Consider the following 24,648-nt stretch of genomic DNA (forward strand, 5'->3'; position numbering starts at 1 on the left):
TGACCGCACCGTGCGTACAGTGTGTTGGCGTGACCACAACGTGCGTACAGTGTGCTGGCGTGACCGCGCCGTGCGTACAGTGTGTTGCATTCTTCGTATGAACGATCGGAATGATTGATTAGGATCACTAATGGACAAAAAACTCCTAATCAATCCTATCAGATTAATGAAATCGATCCGTTTTTCAAACTGATTTCATTAATCTGATTGGATTGGTTAGGAGATTTTTGTCTATTAGTGGTCCTAAACAATAATTTCCAATCGTTTGTACCAAGAATCATTTCGTTAACGATCGAGCAGAAAATTGTATTTACTCTCAATCCAAGGTTTTACTGTATAAGGTTATAGATTTTTGTCACACCCTGTGCTTATCTGCCTCTGACACAGGAGACCTGGGTTCAAATATCAGCTCTTTCTGTTCAGTAAGCCAGCACCTATTCAGTAAGGAGAACTCGGGCAAGTCTCCATAACACTGCTACTGCCTATAGAGCGCACCCTAGTGGCTGCAGCTCTGGCACTTTCAGTCCGACAGGAGAAAAGCGCTATACAAATGTTCTGTTTCTTGGCTATTTACTTTAGATGATAGACTTGGATTTGCTCTCTGATTGGATCTTGTAACTGCTGTGTATATTATCAGGTCACCTTTCTTGCTGTGCAGCACTTTGCATCACTCTCCCATGCCTCGTCTTGTGAATGGTGTACTGAAAGCTGACAACTAGAGCCTAAATAAACAGCACCCTCTGCTGGGCAGTGGGCAAAGCACAGTATTTTTGCAGCCGCAATTTTAATGAAAGTGAATGGGAGAATTTTTTAAAAAGCGCCCAAAGAGCGTTAATCGATCACAAATCGCTCAGAAAAGCGCTTATAGTGTGGATCTGGCCATTAAAAAAAAACATTTCTTTGAAGCATAGCGGCCTTCTAAGATTGAGCCAAAAATAAATTATACAGAAATGAAACCGCTATTCCTCAGTCATTGGCATTATGTGTATACAGCTCTGATGTGTCCCACACAAATACAAGGCCTTCCTTGGAAAGTTCATCGTAAAGTGGCAAGATGTGTAACCATAGGCAATTAGGTGCCACCATAGACTGCACTGTACGCTTGCGTCTATGGCGCCTTGTGTGCATAATATGGGTGCCGGAGTTCCGATATCGTGTGGCGGGGTGGCAATCGGTGCTAGTGATTGGCCAATAAAGCGGACCTGAACGCTTTTGCTCTGTTCAAAAAGATAAGCAACAGCATAATAAACTTTAAAGAAAAACATGTCTGTGTTACAGCTGATACAAATACTGCAATAAATCTGCAGTGTGTCTACTTCCTGCTTTCATGGACGCAGGCATAAGGTTAACATCCTGTTGCAAATGAGGGGGAATTAGACAGGCTAAACTCTCTGAATACATAAAAGGTGTATTTCTCTCGATTTTCTTTCTGTCCAAAATCACCTGCCAAATAGCATGGCGGCCAGATAAATCAGTATGGAGGGGCCCCCAGTATTTTTGGGCCACACAGCAGCCACTCTGATTGGACAGGAGAAGTGTGAGCAGGATAAACAGTGGAGGATAACCAGTGTCAGGCAGGGATAATGAGAAATCCAGAGGATAAATCTCTCTCTCGCCAGCGCAAATTACTCCCTCTAAGAGAGAACGGCAATGAGAAGATACAGCAGATCAGTGGAGGAAATTGGGTGTGAAATCTCAGTCAATATCCAATCGATTGTGCAGGAAAGACTATTCCTCTGCTGTGAAATATAGCGGAAGACAACGGTATTTACACCCCAGAGCACAGCGTGTACCGACACATCTATCAGCTAAACAGATCGAGACACGCTCAAATCACAGCAACCAATCACAATCCTCCGCCCAGCAACCAATCACAATCCTCAACCCAACAACAAATCACAATGCTCGGCCCAGCAACCAATCACAATCCTCGGCCCAGCAACCAATCACAATCCTCGGCCCAGCAACCAATCACAATCCTCGGCCCAGTTAGTAAAGAACCTCTGCAGCTGATAATGTGTGAAGAACAGCAATTGTCGGAAGTTATACATTAAACAGCCAAAACATTGAAGGGAACCTGAGACGAGAAACGTTACCTGGCGCTCCCTGAAAGGGACACTTAAGCCAAGAATGAAAAATCAGTTTTACTTTCCTGCGACTTCTACCAGCTCCCTGCTGCCGTCCCGTGCCCTCAGTCACTCACGCAGCCTCTGGTCCCCCCACCGAGAGCTAGTTTCGTTTTTACTGACAGGCCTGGCAGGGAGTGGGCAAGCTTTCTGCACCTGCGCAGGCCTGACCATGCATATCCTTCTTCATGTTCCCATCCTCATTAGCGTCCTGCACATGCGCAGGACGCTATTGCAGGCTGGAACACAAAGGATACGCTTGGCCAGGCCTGTCAGCGAAAACGAAACTAGCTCTCGGCGGGGGACCAGAGGCTGCGTGAGTGACTGAGGGCACAGGACGGCAGCAGGGAACTGGTAGAAGCCTCAGGAAAGTAAAACTGATTTTTTATTCCTGGCTTAAGTGTCCCTTTAAGCCCTCTTAGGGCTGCTAGTCCCTCGCCGTCTCCCCGGCAATTCCTCCCGAAAGCCCGGCAGAGTTGCGCTTCGTCTCGCATCTGTGGCCTGGCTAGGCGCACTCCCACATCGTGCTCCTGTCCCTGGGTGCCTTCTGCGGCTGCACAGGTAGCTCCCAGCGACGGGAGAGCACAGCTGGCCGGGCAATCAAATGAAGTGCGACTCAGCCGGGTTTTCGGGGAGGATTGCCGGGGACAGGAGACACCCGGGGAAGAAGCCCCAGGTAAGTATGGAACCTGAGACGCTTCTTCTAATCTTGATTGGCCAATCACTGGCCAATATTACCTCTTCCATGTAGTATGAGAAGACCACAGCATGGACAGGTCAGGTTCAGACAACAGGGAAGCAGAGAATTCCCTGTCACAGCAGTTAAGCCTGGTACACACATGCAATTTGGATAGGCCAATATTACCACTTCCATGCAGTATGAGGTTTTACTAACACAATCTGCTCATAGTTCTCAGTCTGTTGACCCTCCTATCACATAGAGGTGGTAAAATTGGTCAATGATTGGCAAATCAAAATTGGATGTGTGTATGCACCCCTTAGGCTTCAGCCTTTCTAGTTGACGTCTGGGCGACCATCTTGTACTTACGCTATGTGTGACAGGTCTAGTGGCTTCTCCGGGTGTTCTGGAAACACAGGATGAGGCGGTTCTCTGCTGGGGACGCAGCCCAGGGATTTGCTGATTGCGTGTGTTAGCTTCTTTGCTGGTGATTTCTGGGGGGGGGAAACAGACAGGTTACTGACAGGGTGACAAATCTCTGCTAGCCAATCACAAACTGGCACAAGATTTCATATCACAACCAGTAACTGTAACATAAAACAAAACTGATCTAGGTTCTCTTCATCCACAGCTATGATAGAAGCTATGGTTGCAGCTGGATCTTGAAAACACAGCAGCAAGTGTGTCAGGAACCTTCCTCCCAGACAGCGGTGCAAGGGGTGCGGTTTCAGTGTTGCACCGGTTCCTGTATCAGCAGGAAATGGCAGGTGCAGCGCTACATAGAGCGACAGTCACATCACAGACCTTACGGCTGGTACCGTAAGCTGACAGCAGTGATAGGAATGGGAATCTGGCAACAGTGCTGTATGCATATAGACCAGGCAGGTGGCTAGGCTGCATTATATGTAAAAGTTGTTGCTATGCTAAACTGTATGTATGCGTAATGAGATGCTAATAATTTCAAGCGGATGCAAATATGATGCAGCTTGGAAATAGTCCAATCAAATGCAACAGCTGCACAATTTCACTGAGCCGCTAACAAGCTCCGAACAATTTGCATTTCATTGACCAACCTTACTAAACTGAGCGCAAACCTGACCTCCTATCGCTGGATCTCATATCTCCCTTCTTTATGCCTAATGAGATTGCTTCAGGGCTGGTGCACACCAAGAGCGCTTTTAAAAATGCTGGCGCTTTAAAAAGCGCTTGACTGATGTATTTGAATGGGATGGAGCACACCAGAGCGATGTGATTTCCTCCCAACCGCAAAAGCGGGTCCTGCAGCATTTCTGCTGATTTCTGAGGCGATTCAGCCTCAATGTTAAGTATAGGAAAGCGGAAAATCGCTCTGAAAAGCGCTAGATCAGAGCGATTCTCCAAGTGATTTTGTTACAGAAGCTGCTCAGTAACAGCTGTACTGTAACAAAAAATAAACACTACACCAAAACACTCCAAAAATCGCTAGGCATGCTTAGAAAATTGCTCTGCACATGCCTAGAATAGTTCTGAAAAATCACTTCAGAAAGCGCTGAGCGTTTGCAATTTCCGGGTTGAAGGAGGAAGTGTTTGTAATCACATGACGCATGTGGAGCGCATCGTGGGAGGCGCCGAGAGACGGACCGAAGAAGACGTCAGACAGGTAAGATTCCCCCCGCCCCCCTACACACAGGTGACTGTAAGCAACTATCCGGGTTTCACCCGAATTCGGATTTAAACATCCCTAGTCCTCTCCTCTATACATGCATGGGAAGGCCCCTCTCACTTTGGCTCTGTTCACATCTAAAAACGAAATAGCTGACAGCATTGATTTTCGATTTGTTGCGTGTGTGTGTCCCCTCCCCCCCCCCCCCCCCTGCCGGCGCTCCACGATTTTGTGCAAAGCGCTTTTGCAGAGCGATTCCATTTTTTTCACTCCATGACGTCAGTCAGGAAGTGCACTCTTTGACCCGAAAAAGAATAAATCCAATGTATTTATTCTTAAAAATGCGAACGCAATCTTTGCATAAAGCGATTTTGTGAGCGTTTAACGCTCTTCCTATACCTTCCATTAGATCAAAATCGCCCCAAAAATGGTGAAATAAACGCGCTGATATGAACCTTCTCAGAGATTCATTGCACAAGCGATTTTTTTGGGCCGATTGCGAAAATCACCTGCGCTTGAAAAAAGGCTGAAAACGCCCAGGATGTGAACAAGCTCTTTCTGCAGTTTTAAAAGCACATCTGAATAAAACATTGTAAACGTTGGATAGTTAGGTCCAGGAATATTAGGACAGAGACAACTTTTTCCTAATTTTGGTTCTGTACATTACCACAATAATGAATTTTAAATCAAACAACTTAAGGGGCCCATACACCTAACGATTTTCCCGCGGATATACAGCAGATTGGATCACTGTGACCGAATCTGCAGTGAAATCGTTGCGCAAACGCAAACAATTGATTTCCGTCCGAAAAGATTTTCCTCGATCGCCGGCGGGTCGGGAGTGCGTCGATAGCGGCGTTTGAATGCCCGACGACCGACGCAATACAGCGGCAATACATTACCTGCTCCGGCCGGCGCAAGTCCCCGCTGTCACCGATGTCTTCTCCGCTGGGTTCCACATTCCGGTCCGGCTGGCTTCACTTTCTATCCCGGCAGGAAGTTTAAACACTAGAGCGCCCTCTACTGTTTAAACTTCCCCGGACAGAAAGAAGTGAAGCCAGCCGGACCGTAACATGGAACTCAGCGGAGAAGACATCGGTGACAGCGGGGACTCGCGCCGGCGGAGCAGGTAATGCATGCGGGCGGGGGCTGGCAGCGGCAGCACCACCACAGATTGTGATCGGTTTCAGGCTGAAATCGATTCACAATCTGTTTGCAGTACAGGTGGCCATACGATCCCTTTCTGATCAGATTTGATCAGAGAGGGATCTGTCTGTTGGTCGATCTGAAGGCAAATCGACCAGTGTATGGTCACCTTTAGAGGCAGTTGAAGTGCAGAATTTGGGCTCTATTCACAAACCATTACCGCATCCGGTAATGCTGAAGACAGCTGCCGAAACCGCCCTCTGCTGGCTGATGTCCTCACCATCACATGGCTGCTAGCTCCTTTAGCTGCTAACTTTTGGGACCTTTGCCACACCAACGTGACTGACAGCCATCCCCATGTGTCAGGGCCCACTCACACTTGCAAAACGCTAGCACTTTTGCTAGCGTGTTGCTCAGGCGATTTTTGGCGATTAACGTGAAAAAAAAATCGGCATTCACACTTGGCGATTTTGCTTCTATAGCACTAAACGCGAATGCCGGGAAATCGCTTGAAAATGGCGCAGGATACAAATCTGCGTTTGGCGATTTGCATTAATCGCTGGCGATTAATGCAAATCACCCAAGTGAGAACGGGCCCATAGGGTATTATTGCACTAGCGCTTTAAAAATTCCATCTGACTGTGTAGTCTCCCCCCTAGCCATGAGCTCCAGCGGTGGGTTAGATGTGCATATTTGTATTGTACGGTGGCGTAGTGGTTAGCTCTCTTGCCTTGCAGCGCAGGGTCCCTGGTTCGTACCCCAGTAGGGCACTATCTGCAAAGAGTTTGTATGTTCTCTCCGTGTCTGCGTGGGTTTCCTGCGGGCACTCCGGTTTCCTCCCACATTCCAAAAACATACAGATAAGTTAATTGGCTCCCCCTAAAAAAAATTGGCCTTAGACTACAGTACTTACACTACATAAATAGACATACGGCAATGGTAGGGATTAGATTGTGAGCTCCTTTGAGGGACAGTTAGTGACAAGATGTATATATATATATATATATATACACTGCACAGCGCTGCGTAATATGTCGGCGCTATATAAATACTTAAAGAGACACTGAAGCGAAAAAAAAATGATGATATTATGATTTGTATGTGTAGTACAGCTAAGAAATAAAACATTAAGATCAGATACATCAGTCTAATTGTTTCCAGTACAGGAAGAGTTAAGAAACTCCAGTTGTTATCTCTATACAAAAAAGCCATTAATCTCTACGACTTTCAAAGTCGTGGAGAGGGCTGTTTTCTGACTTTTATTATCTCAACTGTTCCTTAACTATTTACTTTTTCTCTGCCAGAGGAGAGGTCATTAGTTCACAGACTGCTCTGAAAGAATCATTTTGAATGCTGAGTGTTGTGTAATCTGCATATATTATAGAATGATGCAATGTTAGAAAAAACACTATATACCTGAAAATAAAAATATGAGAATATTTTCTTTGCTGCTAAACTTCTAGTAATTATTCATAGTACACAACCAATTCATTATATCATATATTTTTTTTCGCTTCAGTGTCTCTTTAATAATAATAATAATAATTGTAGTACACAGAAGAGCTCCCCCTGGTGGCTGCAGCACATCTAAAGGGATAACAGGGTTGCACTGCAGGGAATACCCGAGTCCTACACACAGCTCCCTGTCTGCCTGCTGCCCTGCTGCATGCTGGTAAGTGACACTTGCCGAGCAGGGATTAGTGAATTGAAGCATGTTTGTTCCATAAATTACCAAACTTCTGCCTCATGAGGGAAAACTTTAGTGAATTTGGAAAAAAAAAAGTGGAAAATACCGGAGGAGGTATTTTACCGAAGAAAATGATTTTACCGAACTACTATTTGTGAATAGAGCCCTTTGAGCTTTAATTCAGTGGGGTGAGCAAAACCATTGCATAAAAATGTGAGGCAACTAAAGCCTTATTTTACACAATTCCTTAAAGGGATACTGTAGGGGGGTCGGGGGAAAATGAGCTGAACTTACCCGGGGCTTCTAATGGTCTCCCACAGACATCCTGTGTTGGTGCAGCCACTCCCCAATGCTCCGGCCCCGCCTCCGGTTCACTTCTGGAATCTCTGACTTTAAAGTCAGAAAACCACTGCGCCTGCGTTGCCATGTCCTCGCTCCCGCTGATGTCACCAGGAGTGTACTGCGCAGACACAGACCATACTGGGCCTGCGCTGTGCGCTCTTGATGACATCAGCGGGATCGAGGACACGGCAACGCAGGCGCAGTGGTTTTCTGACTTTAAAGTCAGAAATTCCAGAAGTGAACTGGAGGCGGGGCCGGAGCATCGGTGAGCCGCTGCGCGGGCACAGGATGTCTGCGGGGGACCATTAGAAGCCCCGGGTAAGTTCAGCTCATTTTCCCCCGACCCCCCTACAGTATCCCTTTAATTTCAGGCGCTGAAAAGGAATTCAACAAATGAAATAACTGTAGAATTTAGCACTTGATATATTGTAGCAATTTCTCCGATTTTGTTTGTTTGTTTTCACATGGCTTCTTTCACCTGCAGGGAGAGCTCCTTTGACCGCATGTTGCCTGTTCACAGCACAATCTTCCACGTGCAAGCACCACACCTCGAATCAACTCCAGGACTTTTATCTGCTAAAGGGCCCTTTTCCATTAGCTGTGATCCGATTAAAAAAACGGATCGCAGACGGTTTTCCGATCGCTAGCCTAGAGCACCGCGATTTACATGTTAAATGGTGCTCGTTTTCCACTACAACGCTTTGTTCCTGATTCGGTTTTTGCTGAATTTCCGACTGCGGTACAGTGCAGCGCGGACAGTGGAAAAGCAGCTTGCGCAAGTGCAGGTGATTTGCGCTTGTGATCTGGCTTGCTAGTGGAAAAGGGGCCTTAACTGATAATGACATAACGACAGACTTGCCCACACCTGCCCATGAAATAGACTTTGAGTCAATTGTCCAAATTCTTGTGAGCCCCTAAAATTAAAGGACACCCAAAGCGAAAATAAGCGAATGAAATAAACGATTATATCTATCTTCCATCTCATAAAAATGACTTTTTAAGGGCTCATTTCCACTAGAGCACTGAGCGGGATCACAGGGGAATCCCATCAGCCGTACCATTCACGGCTATGGGAGTCGCAGCCTCCGCTGCGAATTCTGCGGGGGGTTCCAGCCGAATCGCTACAACAAGCGATTCCACCGGCGGCGCCATTCTCCCCTATGGCAGAGTTTCCCCCGTGCGATTCATGTGTGGGGAAACTCTGCGGAATCGCGGCGGTTTCCGCCCTAGTGGAAACGGGCCCTATGATATTCCACAGTTTTATTTTATGTTTAAATCTACTTGTTAGTTTTAACAGTTTTATTGTTTTTGCTCAATGACACATTTATTGAAGTATCCCAGAGCTGAAATCTATGAACTATTGCTCCTTTTTATCTCTTTCCTGCTTTCAGAACCTATTTTCTGCTAGGAAAGTGTTTTATAGTTGGAATTTCTTATCAGTGAGGGTCACTTCCTGTCTGAGTCAGGACTGAGTCAGCCACTTACACACCTTGGCCCATATGCAATTCACTTTTTCAGCCGAGTTTTCTCCTCGGAGATCATTTTTCATCTTCATATTAAAATACCTTTCCAGCACTTTTCAACTAAAAACATACCAAAAAGTAAATGAAAAAGGACCATTAAAATTATTTTGAGCATTGTCTTGCTTTCTTGTGGCTTAAAATGTATTTTATTGACAAATTAAAAAATATCACCCAGGAGAAAACTCATGAGAAAAAGTTAATTGCATATGGGCCCTGATGACCCTCCTGGCGGTTTGACAAAATCCGCCAGAGGGCAGCAAATACGTTTTTTTAAAATTTTTTTTTTTTTTTTTTCATGTAGCGAGACGAGGTCTCGCTACATGATAGCCGCTGCTCAGCGGCATCCCCCCAGCCCCTCCGATCGCCGCCGGCGATCGGAGATCAAGAGATCCCGTTCAAAGAACGGGATCTCTTGGAGGGCTTCCCCCGTCGCCATGGCGACGGGCGGGATGACGTCACCGACGTCATCGACGTCGTGACGTCAAAGGGGACTCCGATCCACCCCACGGCGCTGCCTGGCACTGATTGGCCAGGCAGCGCACGGGGTCTGGGGGGGGGGGCGGCTGCGGCGCGACGGGTAGCGGCGGATCGGCGGGTAGCGGCGGCGATCGGACACTGCACGCAGCTAGCAAAGTGCTAGCTGCGTGCAGGAAAAAAAAAATTATGCAAATCGGCCCAGCGGGGCCTGAGCGGTGCCTCCCGGCGGCTTACCCCGAGCTCAGCTCGGGCTTACCGCCAGGAGGGTTAATCCTTTCAGACAAAGAAAGAGAAAAAGGAACACAGCCTAGTTATTTGTGCACCTGGCACTGTACATACACATGTCTATCTCATTATGTCACACGTCAGTTCGGGTATCCTTTAAAGCAGGGATAGGGAACCTTGGCTCTCCAGCTGTTAAGGAACTACAAGTCCCACAATATATTGCAGGAGTCTGACAGCCACAGTCATGATTAACCCCCTTGCCGTTCCAATTATTTCGGCAAGGGGGCGGCGCAGCACTTTTTTTTACATTATTTTTTTTTCATTCATGTAGCTAGCCTAGCGCTAGCTACATGATAGCCGCTGACGAGCGGCATCCCCCTACCTATTCTGATCACCGCCGGCGCTGTTTGCAAGCAGGAAATCCCGTTCAGAACGGGATTTCCTGCAGGGCTTCCCCCGTCGCTATGGAGGGAATCCCGATCCACCCCTCAGCGCTGCCTGGCACTGATTGGCCAGGCTGCGCAAGGGGTCTGGAGGGGGGGGAGGGCGTCACGGCGGGTAGCGGCGAATCGGCGGCGATTGAGACATGCACGCAGCTAGCAAAGTGCTAGCTGCGTGCAATAAAAAAAAAATGTGAAAATCGGCCCAGCGGGGCCTGAGCAATCCTCCTGCGCAGGTTACCCCGAGCTCAGCTCGGGATGACCTGCAAGGAGGTTAATGAAGGCAAATGCATGCTGGGGTTTTTGTAGTTTTATCATAGCTGAAGAGCCAAGGTTCCCTACCGCTGCTTTCACAGTGGGACGTTACAGGCGCACGTTAGAGCAGCCTGTAACGCAGCCCAACTCACAGCAATGAAAAATCAATGGGCTGTTCACAGTGCCCACGTTGCGTTGGAGTATAACGCTACACGGTAAATGAAAGTGCAGCGTGCTGTGTGTTATACTCGTATGTGGCTGCGTTCGGATGTTTGCACATGCTCAGTTTTTTTTATTTTTTTTTTTATTTGCCGCATGCGCAGTTTTCGTTCGATAGTACGCGTCAAAAAGTATGCATCACGTACGCATGAAGAGACGCATAACACGGCTCTATATAACGTCCAAGTTCAAAGCTCACATGCGTTGCGTTAGGGGCACGTTATGCGACCTTAACGTTGCATCTAACGCAACATCTTAGTGTGAAAGACTGAAGCAAGAGGAATGTGGAGGTTGCAATTTTTATTTTAAACAATGCACATTGCCTGGCTGTCCTGTTAATAATCCTCTTCCTCTAGTACTTTTACCCATAGCCCCTGAACAAGCATGCAGCAGATCAGCTGTTATTGTCAGATCTGACAAGATTAGCTGCATGCTTGTTTCTGCTGTTATTCGGACACTACTGCAGCCAAATAGATCAGCAGGACTGCCAGGCAACTGGTATTGTTTAACGGGAAATCAATATGGCAGCCTCCATATCCCTCTAACTTCAGGTGTTCTTTAAATAGTATTTCTTGCACCGTTTATAATGCTAAGGAATTCTTATTTTAGACACTAAAGGGTTATTTCTGCCTCTATACTCTTTCAAGAGTACATTTCATGCAAATGTATCCAACTTGGAACTGGACCAATAAAATCACAGTAGCTGATGATTCTAATTGTCATGAACAATTCTAAATTACAGTAAAGCTGGCCATACACTAGGCCGATTCCCCGCCGATCGACAGCAGATTCGATCACTGGGATCGAATCTGCTGTCACATCGTTCACGCTTCACGCTAAATTTTGATCTACTTCGTCCCGAAATCGATCGATCCTGTCGATCGCTTCATGCGGGAAATTACCGTCGATCGCCCGCGGATCGGGAGCGTGCCACTAGCGGCGTTCGAGTGCCCGACGACTGACGCAATACATGACCTGCCCCGCCGGCGCGACTCCCCAGGTCTCCACTGTCTTCTCTGCTCTGGTCTGGTCTCTGGCATGCTCCACTTCTTCCTGTCCCGGCAGGAAGTTTGAACAGTAGAGGGCGCTCTACTGTTTAAACTTCCCCCAGACAGGAAGAAGTGAAGCATGCCAGAGACCAGACCAGAGCGGAGAAGAAGACAGCAGAGACCTGGGGAGTCGCGCCGGCAGAGCAGGTCATGTATAGGGGGGGGGGGAGAGAAGCAGCGGCAGCACCACCACAGATCCACCACAGATTGTGATCGGTTTTATGCTGACATCGGTTCACAATCTGTTTGCAGTAAAGGCAACCATACGATCCCTCTCTGATCAGTTTCGATCAGAGAGGGATCTATCTGTTGGTCGAATCTGATGGCAAATTGACCAGTGTATGGCTACCTTTAAGAGAACCTGTACTGAGTAAAAATATTTAAAATAAACACATGAGGTAACTTCAAATGAACATTACATAGTTACCTTGCCATCAGTTCCTCTCAGAAGCGCTCCATTTTCTTCTGACAATAATCCCTTCCAGTTCTGACAATATTTTGTCAGATCTGAAATATATCAGTTATTGTCAGTCAAATATCAGTTGCTGTCAGTTATAGCTGAGAGAAAAACTGATGTACCAGGTACTGTCCATGTTTCCCTATGGCTCAAGTGGGCGATGTTACAGTTTAACTGTGTGCTGACCAGAAAGCGGTTATGGGTAATTGCCATTTTCAAAATGGAGGACGGAAAATGTCCTTGATCACAGTGAACAAACAGGACGCGGGACAGGAGAAAGACACTGAGGAGTAGACTACATGGAAGGTAAGTATGACTTGTGTATGCTTATTTTGACTTTTAATTTTCAGTTTAGGTTTTCTTTAAGAGAAACTCAGCTTGAAGTGATAAGCTTTTCGCCGACCGCCTTTGCTAGGGAGGTATGTGTTTACACAAGTAAATGTCACACAATCAGCTGGCGTTGTCCACAGTCACAGACCAGCACCATGAGAACCCGCAGGATAAAAAGACATTCTCTCTGGAAAACAGCTTGAGGTGCGCATACAAAAGTTTTGCGTGGAATTGCTTTTATGAGCGGAAGTCACCCACTGCTGTTTGTAAAGGCCTGCTTGGATAGTGCTGCCTGTCCTGCTGTTGATTGGTCCATTTCCAAGTGATATTTTTCACACCAAACATGGACCTGACTACAAGACACAAGGAGGTGTAGAGGACTAAAACCAGGGAAACAGTTTTAAACCAGGAGCGTCAGAGTGCAGGGGCCTCTTCTGGAGCGTTAGAGCTGGCGTCAGGTCTTAGGGCCCATTCACACTTGTGTGCTTTACAAGCGATTTCAGCACCGCTGAAAATCGCTAGCGTTCTGAAAAATGCTTGTACAATGAAAAGTATATGGAAGTCAGTGCTCTCCTCAGAAATTTTTTCCAACCGGGTGGCCTGAAAAAGTAGCCGGGTGGGGGAGAATGCAGGTTCGGCGCTTCTCTGCACACCTCTGCTTATAGCATAAAAGGCGGATGAGGAGGCCAGCCGATGATAGCCGGGTGGTCACTAAAATTAGCCGGGTGGAGCACCCGGCTAAAAGAGCCTGGGGAGAACACTGGAAGTGTTCTCATCTACGCGATTTCCTGAAATGCAAAGATGTTGCCTACAGCATTTTCAGAGTGATAAGCTTTTCAATATTAAGTATAGGAACGCTGGCCTACTCACAATCAACAGAGTTTTTACCCACCAAACCATGCAGTTTACCCACAAAACACCTTTTTCCTGTGCAGATGTCATTTCCTGTTTTATGTAAGACAGACACAGCTTACTGAACTAGAAATCGCAAAACGCTAATCGCTGAAAAAACGCTTTCTGTACATGGGCCCTTCCCCACGCTGTGTCTCCGCCTCCCCATAGCAATCCCCGCAGCCGCTGCCAGGAAGAACCTTGGCCCAGCATGGTCCCTCCTCTCCTTCTATCCTCAGTATTGCTGGCGCCCCCTCTTGGCCACCTGATGCCATGTATTTGAGCCTGCACTTGCTGCCGGAGTCCCATTGAGGGAGGCGCCAGGAACAATGAAGATAGGAGGACATGGACAGGAAGGTGTGCAGTGTAAGAATACCACCCAGTGAGTATACAGGAAAATATAGATTATATCACTGATATTATAATGATTGGCAGCATCCGGTGTGCAATTCAAACAGCGGTGACACAGAACGTACTCCACTAACGGCAACCATACACCATACAATATCTGTAATGCATTAGATTCTGAAACAAACATAACAAGAAACAAATACTGTATAAAAAATATCTACTAAAAATGAATCATCTCTTTAGCAATGTCCATTTGTTTTACTGATCGGACACCAATCAGAAAAAGCTGTTCTCCGTACGGAGGAAAGGAGCTGTACGCGATCACTGGCTCTGCAGGTTTGTAAAAAGCTGGCGGTGCCATGGCGACAGGGCCATCCATACTATATCGGTTACTTGCTGGAAAGTGATCTAATGACAAGTGTGTGAGGTGGAAGGCTGGGAATATGATCAGTGTCGTGTAGATGAGCGATGTTCCTCTATACAAGGAACACAACTCTGTATGCGGGAACATGTGACACTGGCTGTGCAGCACAGCGAGTCACCACAGGGCGGCCTTCACCTCGGCTGTGCCTCTCTATACAGGCGGCTGCGGCGCTATGTACCTTCCTAGCCTCCCACCCCCTGCTGGCTGCGTCTCTCTATACAGGGGGCCGTGACCCTATGTATCTTCCTAGCCCCCCTCCTGCTGGCTGCGTCTCTCTATACAGGCGGCCGTGACCCTATGTATCTTCCTAGCCCCCCCCCCTGCTGGCTGCGTCTCTCTATACAGGCGGCCGTGACCCTATGTATCTTCCTAGCCCCCCCCCCTGCTGGCTGCGTCTCTCTATACAGGGGGCCGTGACCCTATGTATCTTCCTAGCCCCCCTCCTGCTGGCTGCGTCTCTCTATACAGGCGGCCGTGACCCTATGTATCTTCCTAGCCCCCCCCCCTGCTGGCTGCGTCTCTCTATACAGGCGGCCGTGACCCTATGTATCTTCCTAGCCCCCCCCCCTGCTGGCTGCGTCTCTCTATACAGGCGGCCGTGACCCTATGTATCTTCCTAGCCCACCCCCTGCTGGCTGCGTCTCTCTATACAGGCGGCCGTGATGCTATGTACCTTCCCAGTCCCCCACCCCCTGCTGGCTGCGTCTCTCTATACAGGCGGCCGTGACCCTATGTATCTTCCTAGCCCCCCTCCTGCTGGCTGCGTCTCTCTATACAGGCGGCCGTGACCCTATGTATCTTCCTAGCCCCCCTCCTGCTGGCTGCGCCTCTCTATACAGGCGGCTGCGGCGCTATGTATCTTCCTAGCCCCCCTCCTGCTGGCTGCGTCTCTCTATACAGGCGGCCGTGACCCTATGTATCTTCCTAGCCCCCCCCCTGCTGGCTGCGTCTCTCTATACAGGCGGCCGTGACCCTATGTATCTTCCTAGCCCCCCCCCCTGCTGGCTGCGTCTCTCTATACAGGCGGCCGTGATGCTATGTACCTTCCCAGTCCCCCACCCCCTGCTGGCTGCGTCTCTCTATACAGGCGGCCGTGACCCTGTGTATCTTCCTAGCCCCCCTCCTGCTGGCTGCGTCTCTCTATACAGGCGGCCGTGACCCTATGTATCTTCCTAGCCCCCCTCCTGCTGGCTGCGCCTCTCTACACAGGCGGCCGTGACCCTATGTATCTTCCTAGCCCCCCTCCTGCTGGCTGCGTCTCTCTATACAAGCGGCCGTGACCCTATGTATCTTCCTAGCCCCCCTCCTGCTGGCTGCGCCTCTCTACACAGGCGGCCGTGACCCTATGTATCTTCCTAGCCCCCCTCCTGCTGGCTGCGCCTCTCTATACAGGCGGCTGCGGCGCTATGTATCTTCCTAGCCCCCCTCCTGCTGGCTGCGTCTCTCTATACAGGCGGCCGTGACCCTATGTATCTTCCTAGCCCCCCTCCTGCTGGCTGCGTCTCTCTATACAGGCGGCCGTGATGCTATGTACCTTCCCAGTCCCCCACCCCCTGCTGGCTGCGTCTCTTTATACAGGCGGCAGTGATGCTATGTACCTTCCCAGTCCCTCCCCCCCCCCCGCTGGCTGCGTCTCTCTATACAGGCGGCCGTGATGCTATGTACCTTCCCAGTCCCCCACCCCCTGCTGGCTGCGTCTCTCTATACAGGCGGCCGTGATGCTATGTATCTTCCTAGCCCCCCTCCTGCTGGCTGCGTCTCTCTATACAGGCGGCCGTGATGCTATGTACCTTCCCAGTCCCCCACCCTCTGCTGGCTGCGTCTCTTTATACAGGCGGCAGTGATGCTATGTACCTTCCCAGTCCCCCCCCCCCCCCGCTGGCTGCGTCTCTCTATACAGGCGGCCGTGATGCTATGTACCTTCCCAGTCCCCCACCCCCTGCTGGCTGCGTCTCTCTATACAGGCGGCCGTGATGCTATGTACCTTCCCAGTCCCCCACCCCCTGCTGGCTGCGTCTCTTTATACAGGCGGCAGTGATGCTATGTACCTTCCCAGTCCCTCCCCCCCCCCCCCGCTGGCTGCGTCTCTCTATACAGGCGGCCGTGATGCTATGTACCTTCCCAGTCCCCCACCCCCTGCTGGCTGCGTCTCTCTATACAGGCGGCCGTGATGCTATGTATCTTCCTAGCCCCCCTCCTGCTGGCTGCGTCTCTCTATACAGGCGGCCGTGATGCTATGTACCTTCCCAGTCCCCCACCCCCTGCTGGCTGCGTCTCTTTATACAGGCGGCAGTGATGCTATGTACCTTCCCAGTCCCTCCCCCCCCCCCCCGCTGGCTGCGTCTCTCTATACAGGCGGCCGTGATGCTATGTACCTTCCCAGTCCCCCACCCCCTGCTGGCTGCGTCTCTCTATACAGGCGGCAGTGATGCTATGTACCTTCCCAGTCCCTCCCCCCCCCCCGCTGGCTGCGTCTCTCTATACAGGCGGCCGTGATGCTATGTACCTTCCCAGTCCCCCACCCTCCGCTGGCTGCGTCTCTCTATACAGGCGGCCGTGATGCTATGTACCTTCCCAGTCCCCCACCCCCTGCTGGCTGTGCCTCTCTATACAGGGGGCCGTGACCCTATGTATCTTCCTAGCCCCCCTCCTGCTGGCTGCGTCTCTCTATACAGGCGGCCGTGATGCTATGTACCTTCCCAGTCCCTTCCCCCCCTCCGCTGGCTGCGTCTCTCTATACAGGCGGCCGTGATGCTATGTACCTTCCCAGTCCCCCACCCCCTGCTGGCTGCGTCTCTCTATACAGGCGGCCGTGATGCTATGTATCTTCCTAGCCCCCCTCCTGCTGGCTGCGTCTCTCTATACAGGCGGCCGTGATGCTATGTACCTTCCCAGTCCCCCACCCCCTGCTGGCTGCGTATCTTTATACAGGCGGCCGTGATGCTATGTACCTTCCCAGTCCCCCACCCTCTGCTGGCTGCGTCTCTCTATACAGGCGGCCGTGATGCTATGTACCTTCCCAGTCCCCCACCCCCTGCTGGCTGCGTCTCTCTATACAGGCGGCCGTGATGCTATGTACCTTCCCAGTCCCCCACCCCCTGCTGGCTGCGTCTCTCTATACAGGCGGCCGTGATGCTATGTACCTTCCCAGTCCCCCACCCCCTGCTGGCTGCGTCTCTCTATACAGGCGGCCGTGATGCTATGTACCTTCCCAGTCCCCCACCCCCTGCTGGCTGCGTCTCTCTATACAGGCGGCCGTGATGCTATGTACCTTCCCAGTCCCCCACCCTCTGCTGGCTGCATCTCTCTATACAGGCGGCCGTGATGCTATGTACCTTCCCAGTCCCCCACCCCCTGCTGGCTGCGTCTCTTTATACAGGCGGCCGTGATGCTATGTACCTTCCCAGTCCCCCACCCTCTGCTGGCTGCGTCTCTCTATACAGGCGGCCGTGATGCTATGTACCTTCCCAGTCCCCCACCCCCTGCTGGCTGCGTCTCTTTATACAGGCGGCCGTGATGCTATGTACCTTCCCAGTCCCCCACCCTCTGCTGGCTGCGTCTCTCTATACAGGTGGCAGTGACGCTATGTACCTTCCCAGTCCCCCACCCCCTGCTGGCTGCGTCTCTCTATACAGGCGGCCGTGATGCTATGTACCTTCCCAGTCCCCCACCCCCTGCTGGCTGCGTCTCTCTATACAGGCGGCCGTGATGCTATGTACCTTCCCAGTCCCCCACCCTCCGCTGGCTGCGTCTCTCTATACAGGCGGCCGTGATGCTATGTACCTTCCCAGTCCCCCACCCCCTGCTGGCTGCGTCTCTTTATACAGGCGGCCGTGATGCTATGTACCTTCCCAGTCCCCCACCCTCTGCTGGCTGCGTCTCTCTTTACAGGCGGCCGTGATGCTATGTACCTTCCCAGTCCCTTCCCCCCCTCCGCTGGCTGCGTCTCTCTATACAGGCGGCCGTGATGCTATGTACCTTCCCAGTCCCCCACCCCCTGCTGGCTGCGTCTCTTTATACAGGCGGCCGTGATGCTATGTACCTTCCCAGTCCCTTCCCCCCCTCCGCTGGCTGCGTCTCTCTATACAGGTGGCTGTGACGCTATGTACCTTCCCAGTCCCCCACCCCCAGCTGGCTGCGTCTCTCTATACAGGCGGCCGTGATGCTATGTACCTTCCCAGTCCCTTCCCCCCCTCCGCTGGCTGCGTCTCTCTATACAGGCGGCTGTGATGCTATGTATCTTCCCAGTCCCCCACCCCCTGCTGGCTGCGTCTCTTTATACAGGCGGCCGTGATGCTATGTACCTTCCCAGTCCCCCACCCTCTGCTGGCTGCGTCTCTCTATACAGGCGGCCGTGATGCTATGTACCTTCCCAGTCCCCACCCCCTGCTGGCTGCGTCTCTCTATACAGGTGGCCGTGATGCTATGTACCTTCCCAGTCCCCCACCCCCTGCTGGCTGCGTCTCTCTATACAGGCGGCCGTGACACCACGTACCTTCCCAGTCCCCCACCCCCTGCTGGCTGCGTCTCTCTATACAGGCGGCCGTGATGCTATGTACCTTCCCAGTCCCCCACCCCCTGCTGGCTGCGTCTCTCTATACAGGTGGCCGTGATGCTATGTACCTTCCCAGTCCCCCACCCCCTGCTGGCTGCGTCTCTCTATACAGGCGGCCGTGATGCTATGTACCTTCACAGTCCCCCACCCCCTGCTGGCTGCGTCTCTCTATACAGGCGGCCGTGATGCTATGTACCTTCCCAGTCCCCCACCCCCTTCTGGCTGCGTCTCTCTATACAGGCGGCCATGATGCTATGTACCTTCCCAGTCCCCCACCCCCTGCTGGCTGCGTCTCTTTATACAGGCGGCCGTGATGCTATGTACCTTCCCAGTCCCCCACCCCCTGCTGGCTGCGTCTCTCTATACAGGCGGCCGTGATGCTATGTACCTTCCCAGTCCCCCACCCTCTGCTGGCTGCGTCTCTCTATACAGGCGGCCGTGATGCTATGTACCTTCCCAGTCCCCCACCCTCTGCTGGCTGCGTCTCTCTATACAGGCGGCCGTGATGCTATGTACCTTCCCAGTCCCCCACCCCCTGCTGGCTGCGTCTCTTTATACAGGCGGCCGTGATGCTATGTACCTTCCCAGTCCCCCACCCTCTGCTGGCTGCGTCTCTCTATACAGGCGGCCGTGATGCTATGTACCTTCCCAGTCCCCCACCCCCTGCTGGCTGCGTCTCTTTATACAGGCGGCCGTGATGCTATGTACCTTCCCAGTCCCTTCCCCCACCCTCCGCTGGCTGCGTCTCTCTATACAGGCGGCCGTGATGCTATGTACCTTCCCAGTCCCCCACCCCCTGCTGGCTGCGTCTCTCTATACAGGCGGCCGTGATGCTATGTACCTTCCCAGTCCCCCACCCTCTGCTGGCTGCGTCTCTCTATACAGGCGGCCGTGATGCTATGTACCTTCCCAGTCCCCCACCCCCTGCTGGCTGCGTCTCTTTATACAGGCGGCCGTGATGCTATGTACCTTCCCAGTCCCCCACCCCCTGCTGGCTGCGTCTCTCTATACAGGCGGCCGTGATGCTATGTACCTTCCCAGTCCCCCACCCTCTGCTGGCTGCGTCTCTCTATACAGGCGGCCGTGATGCTATGTACCTTCCCAGTCCCCCACCCCCTGCTGGCTGCGTCTCTTTATACAGGCGGCCGTGATGCTATGTACCTTCCCAGTCCCCCACCCTCTGCTGGCTGCGTCTCTCTATACAGGCGGCCGTGATGCTATGTACCTTCCCAGTCCCCCACCCCCTGCTGGCTGCGTCTCTTTATACAGGCGGCCATGATGCTATGTACCTTCCCAGTCCCTTCCCCCCCTCCGCTGGCTGCGTCTCTCTATACAGGTGGCTGTGACGCTATGTACCTTCCCAGTCCCCCACCCCCTGCTGGCTGCGTCTCTCTATACAGGCGGCCGTGATGCTATGTACCTTCCCAGTCCCCCACCCCCTGCTGGCTGCGTCTCTCTATACAGGCGGCCGTGATGCTATGTACCTTCCCAGTCCCCCACCCCCTGCTGGCTGCGTCTCTCTATACAGGTGGCCGTGATGCTATGTACCTTCCCAGTCCCCCACCCCCTGCTGGCTGCGTCTCTCTATACAGGCGGCCGTGATGCTATGTACCTTCCCAGTCCCCCACCCCTTGCTGGCTGCGTCTCTCTATACAGGCGGCCGTGATGCTATGTACCTTCCCAGTCCCCCACCCCCTGCTGGCTGCGTCTCTCTATACAGGCGGCCGTGATGCTATGTACCTTCCCAGTCCCCCACCCCCTGCTGGCTGCGTCTCTCTATACAGGCGGCCGTGATGCTATGTACCTTCCCAGTCCCCCACCCCTTGCTGGCTGCGTCTCTCTATACAGGCGGCCGTGATGCTATGTACCTTCCCAGTCCCCCACCCCCTGCTGGCTGCGTCTCTCTATACAGGCGGCCGTGATGCTATGTACCTTCCCAGTCCCCCACCCCCTGCTGGCTGCGTCTCTCTATACAGGCGGCCGTGATGCTATGTACCTTCCCAGTCCCCCACCCCCTGCTGGCTGCGTCTCTCTATACAGGCGGCCGTGATGCTATGTACCTTCCTAGTCCCCCACCCCCTGCTGGCTGCGTCTCTCTATACAGGTGGCCGTGATGCTATGTACCTTCCCAATCCCCCACCCCCTGCTGGCTGCGTCTCTCTATACAGGCGGCCGTGACGCTATGTACCTTCCCAGTCCCCCACCCCCTGCTGGCTGCGTCTCTCTATACAGGCGGCCGTGATGCTATGTACCTTCCCAGTCCCTTCCCCCCCTCCGCTGGCTGCGTCTCTCTATACAGGCGGCCGTGATGCTATGTACCTTCCCAGTCCCCCACCCCCTGCTGGCTGCGTCTCTCTATACAGGCGGCCGTGATGCTATGTACCTTCCTAGCCTTGCCCCCCCCCCCCCAACCCCCCCGCTGGCTGCGTCTCTCTATACAGGTGGCCGTGACACCACGTACCTTCCCAGCGGGAACATTCTGTCTGATAAACAAACCACTTCCAATACCACAGCAATAAAAGCTTTATACTTTGCATTGTGTGAGTGGAGGCAATGACAGCACAGATCGTGATCCCCACAAGCAGCAGCCTATTATCTGTACATGCCAACGCTCTCATCTATACTGATGGAACTGCACATCCATCCTCTGCCCACAGACCTGCTGAGGGGACCAGAACAAACATCACACTGCATTCACTGTCCTATCATATTCTAAATATGTATTTATATAGCACTGACATCTCCTGCAGCACATTACAGAGCACATAGTCATGTCACTGACTCCTCACAGGAGCTCACACTCTAATCCTACCATAGTCATAGCCTAATGTCCTACCATATTATTATTATGTATTTATATAGCACTGACATCTTCTGCAGCACATTACAGAGTACATAGTCATGTCACTGACTGTCCTAAGAGGAGCTCACACTCTAATCCTACCATAGTCATATGTCCTACCATATTATTATTATGTATTTATATAGCACTGACATCTCCTGCAGCACATTACAGAGTACATAGCCATGTCACTGACTGTCCTCAGAGAAGCTCACACTCTAATCCTACCATAGTCTAATGTCCTACCATATTATTATTATGTATTTATATAGCACTGACATCTCCTGCAGCACATTACAGAGTACATCGTCATGTCACTGACTGTCCTCAGAGGAGCTAACACTCTAATCCTACCATAGTCATATGTCCTACCATATTATTATTATTATGTATTTATATAGCACTGGCATCTCCTGCAGCACATTACAGAGTACATAGTCATGTCACTGACTGTCCTCAGAGGAGCTCACAATCTAATACCTGCCATAGTCATAGTCTAATGTCCTACCATATTATTATTATTACAGTGGCTTGCAAAAGTATTCGGCCCCCTTGAAGTTTTCCACATTTTGTCACATTACTGCCACAAACATGACTCAATTTTATTGGAATTCCACATGAAAGACCAACACAAAGTGGTGTACACGTGAGAAGTGGAACGAAAATCATACATGATTCCAAACATTTTTTTTACAAATCAATAACTGCAACGTAAAGTGTGCGTAATTATTCCGCCCCCTTTGGTCTGAGTGCAGTCAGTTGCCCATAGACATTGCCTGATGAGTGCTAATGACTAAATAGAGTACACCTGTGTGTAATCTAATGTCAGTACAAATACAGCTGCTCTGTGACGGCCTCAGAGGTTGTCTAAGAGAATCTTGGGAGCAACAACACCATGAAGTCCAAAGAACACACCAGACAGGTCAGGGATAAAGTTATTGAGAAATTTAAAGCAGGCTTACGCTACAAAAAGATTTCCAAAGCCTTGAACATCCCACGGAGCACTGTTCAAGCGATCATTCAGAAATGGAAGGAGTATGGCACAACTGTAAACCTACCAAGACAAGGCCATCCACCTAAACTCACAGGCCGAACAAGGAGAGCGCTGATCAGAAATGCAGTCAAGAGGCCCATGGTGACTCTGGACGAGCTGCAGAGATCTACAGCTCAGGTGGGAGACTCTGTCCATAGGACAACTATTAGTCATGCACTGCACAAAGTTGGCTCTTATGGAAGAGTGGCAAGAAGAAAGCCATTGTTAACAGAAAAGCATAAGAAGTCCCGTTTGCAGTTTGCCACAAGCCATGTGGGGGACACAGCAAACATGTGGAAGAAGGTGCTCTGGTCGGATGAGACCAAAATGGAACTTTTTGGCCAAAATGCTAAACGCTATGTGTGGCAGAAAACTAACACTGCACATCACTCAGAACACACCATCCCCACTGTCAAATATGGTGGTGGCAGCATCATGCTCTGGAGTTGCTTCTCTTCAGCAGGGACAGGGAAGCTGGTCAGAGTTGATAGGAAGATGGATGGAGCCAAATACAGGGCAATCTTGGAAGAAAACCTCTTGGAGTCTGCAAAAGACTTGAGACTGGGGCGGAGGTTCACTTTCCAGCAGGACAATGACCCTAAACATAAAGCCAGGGCAACAATGGACTGGTTTAAAACAAAACATATCCATGTGTTAGAATGGCCCAGTCAAAGTCCAGATCTAAATCGAATCGAGAATCTGTGGTAAGACCTGAAAACTGCTGTTCACAAACGCTGTCCATCTAATCTGACTGAGCTGAAGCTGTTTTGCAAAGAAGAATGGGCAAGGATTTCAGTCTCTAGATGTGCAAAGCTGGTAGAGACATACCCTAAAAGACTGGCAGCTGTAATTGCAGCAAAAGGTGGTTCTACAAAGTATTGACTCAGGGGGCTGAATAATTATGCACACCCCACTTTGCAGTTATTTATTTGTAAAAAAATGTTTGGAACCATGTTTGATTTTCATTCCACTTCTCACGTGTACACCACTTTGTATTGGTCTTTCAGGTGGAATTCCAATAAAATTGATTAATGTGTATGGCAGTAATATGACAAAATGTGGAAAACTTCAAGGGGGCCGAATACTTTTGCAAGCCACTGTATGTATTTGTATAGCACTGACATATTCTGCAGCACATTACAGAGTACACAGTCATGTCACTGACTGTCCTCAGAAGAGCTCACAATCTAATCCTACCATAGTCATAGTCTAATGTCCTACCATATTATTATTATGTATTTATATAGCACTGACATCTTCTGCAGCACTGTGTAGAGCAGTGTTTCTCAACATTTTATTGGTATGTACCCCTTTTAAAACCTTTTACTCACCAAGTACCCCCTAGCATAGTAAACATTATCACAAATATATATTCAATCGTAGTACATAATTGGTTCTAAACAATTTCCTAGCATTTACTATTGCTTTTAATTAGCTAAAACACTAATTTGTGGCTTTTTAAATAAGATTTATCTTTTTCTAAAACTCTAAATTTGTTATTCTTGGTTAAATATATCAAGCCTGAGTACCCCCTGGAACCATCAGAAGTACCCCCTGGGGTACGCGTACCACACGTTGAGAACCTAGGGTGTAGAGTACATAGTCATGTCACTGACTGTCCCCAGAGGAACTCACACTCTAATCCTACCATAGTCATATGTCCATCATAGTCTGGGACCAATTTAGAGAGAAGCCAATTAACCTATATATGTTCTTATGGGGTATGGGAGGAAACTGCAGTGCCCAGAGGAAACCCACAGACACACGAAAAACAATAAAATAAGGAAAAACGTTAGCCCATTTATTTTGGTATAAAACTACAGGTGTATCTGCGAATAAATACTTACATGGCAGGCACCCACATTTAAAAAAAAGATAGATAAGCAATTGTATTTATCCTCCTACTCCTAAAAATTACCTTTTTTTTTTACATCACCCATGGTTTTATTTTATAT

The 24,648-nt window shown here is 50.3% G+C and overlaps 1 protein-coding gene across 11 annotated transcripts in view; it reads right to left on the reverse strand.

Annotated features, from left to right (window-relative positions):
- Nucleotides 1–24,648, reverse strand: part of DTNB (dystrobrevin beta) — a 289,602-nt gene that overhangs the window by 109,007 nt on the left and 155,947 nt on the right. For all 11 annotated transcript variants that reach the window (XM_068279912.1, XM_068279909.1, XM_068279910.1 and 8 more), the window contains one exon: nt 3,175–3,299. In XM_068279912.1, the coding sequence (XP_068136013.1) occupies nt 3,175–3,299 (125 nt within the window). The remainder of the gene's footprint in view (nt 1–3,174; nt 3,300–24,648) is intronic.

Source organism: Hyperolius riggenbachi, chromosome 4 (assembly GCF_040937935.1).
Source record: "Hyperolius riggenbachi isolate aHypRig1 chromosome 4, aHypRig1.pri, whole genome shotgun sequence".
NCBI classification, from domain to species: Eukaryota; Metazoa; Chordata; class Amphibia; order Anura; family Hyperoliidae; genus Hyperolius; species Hyperolius riggenbachi.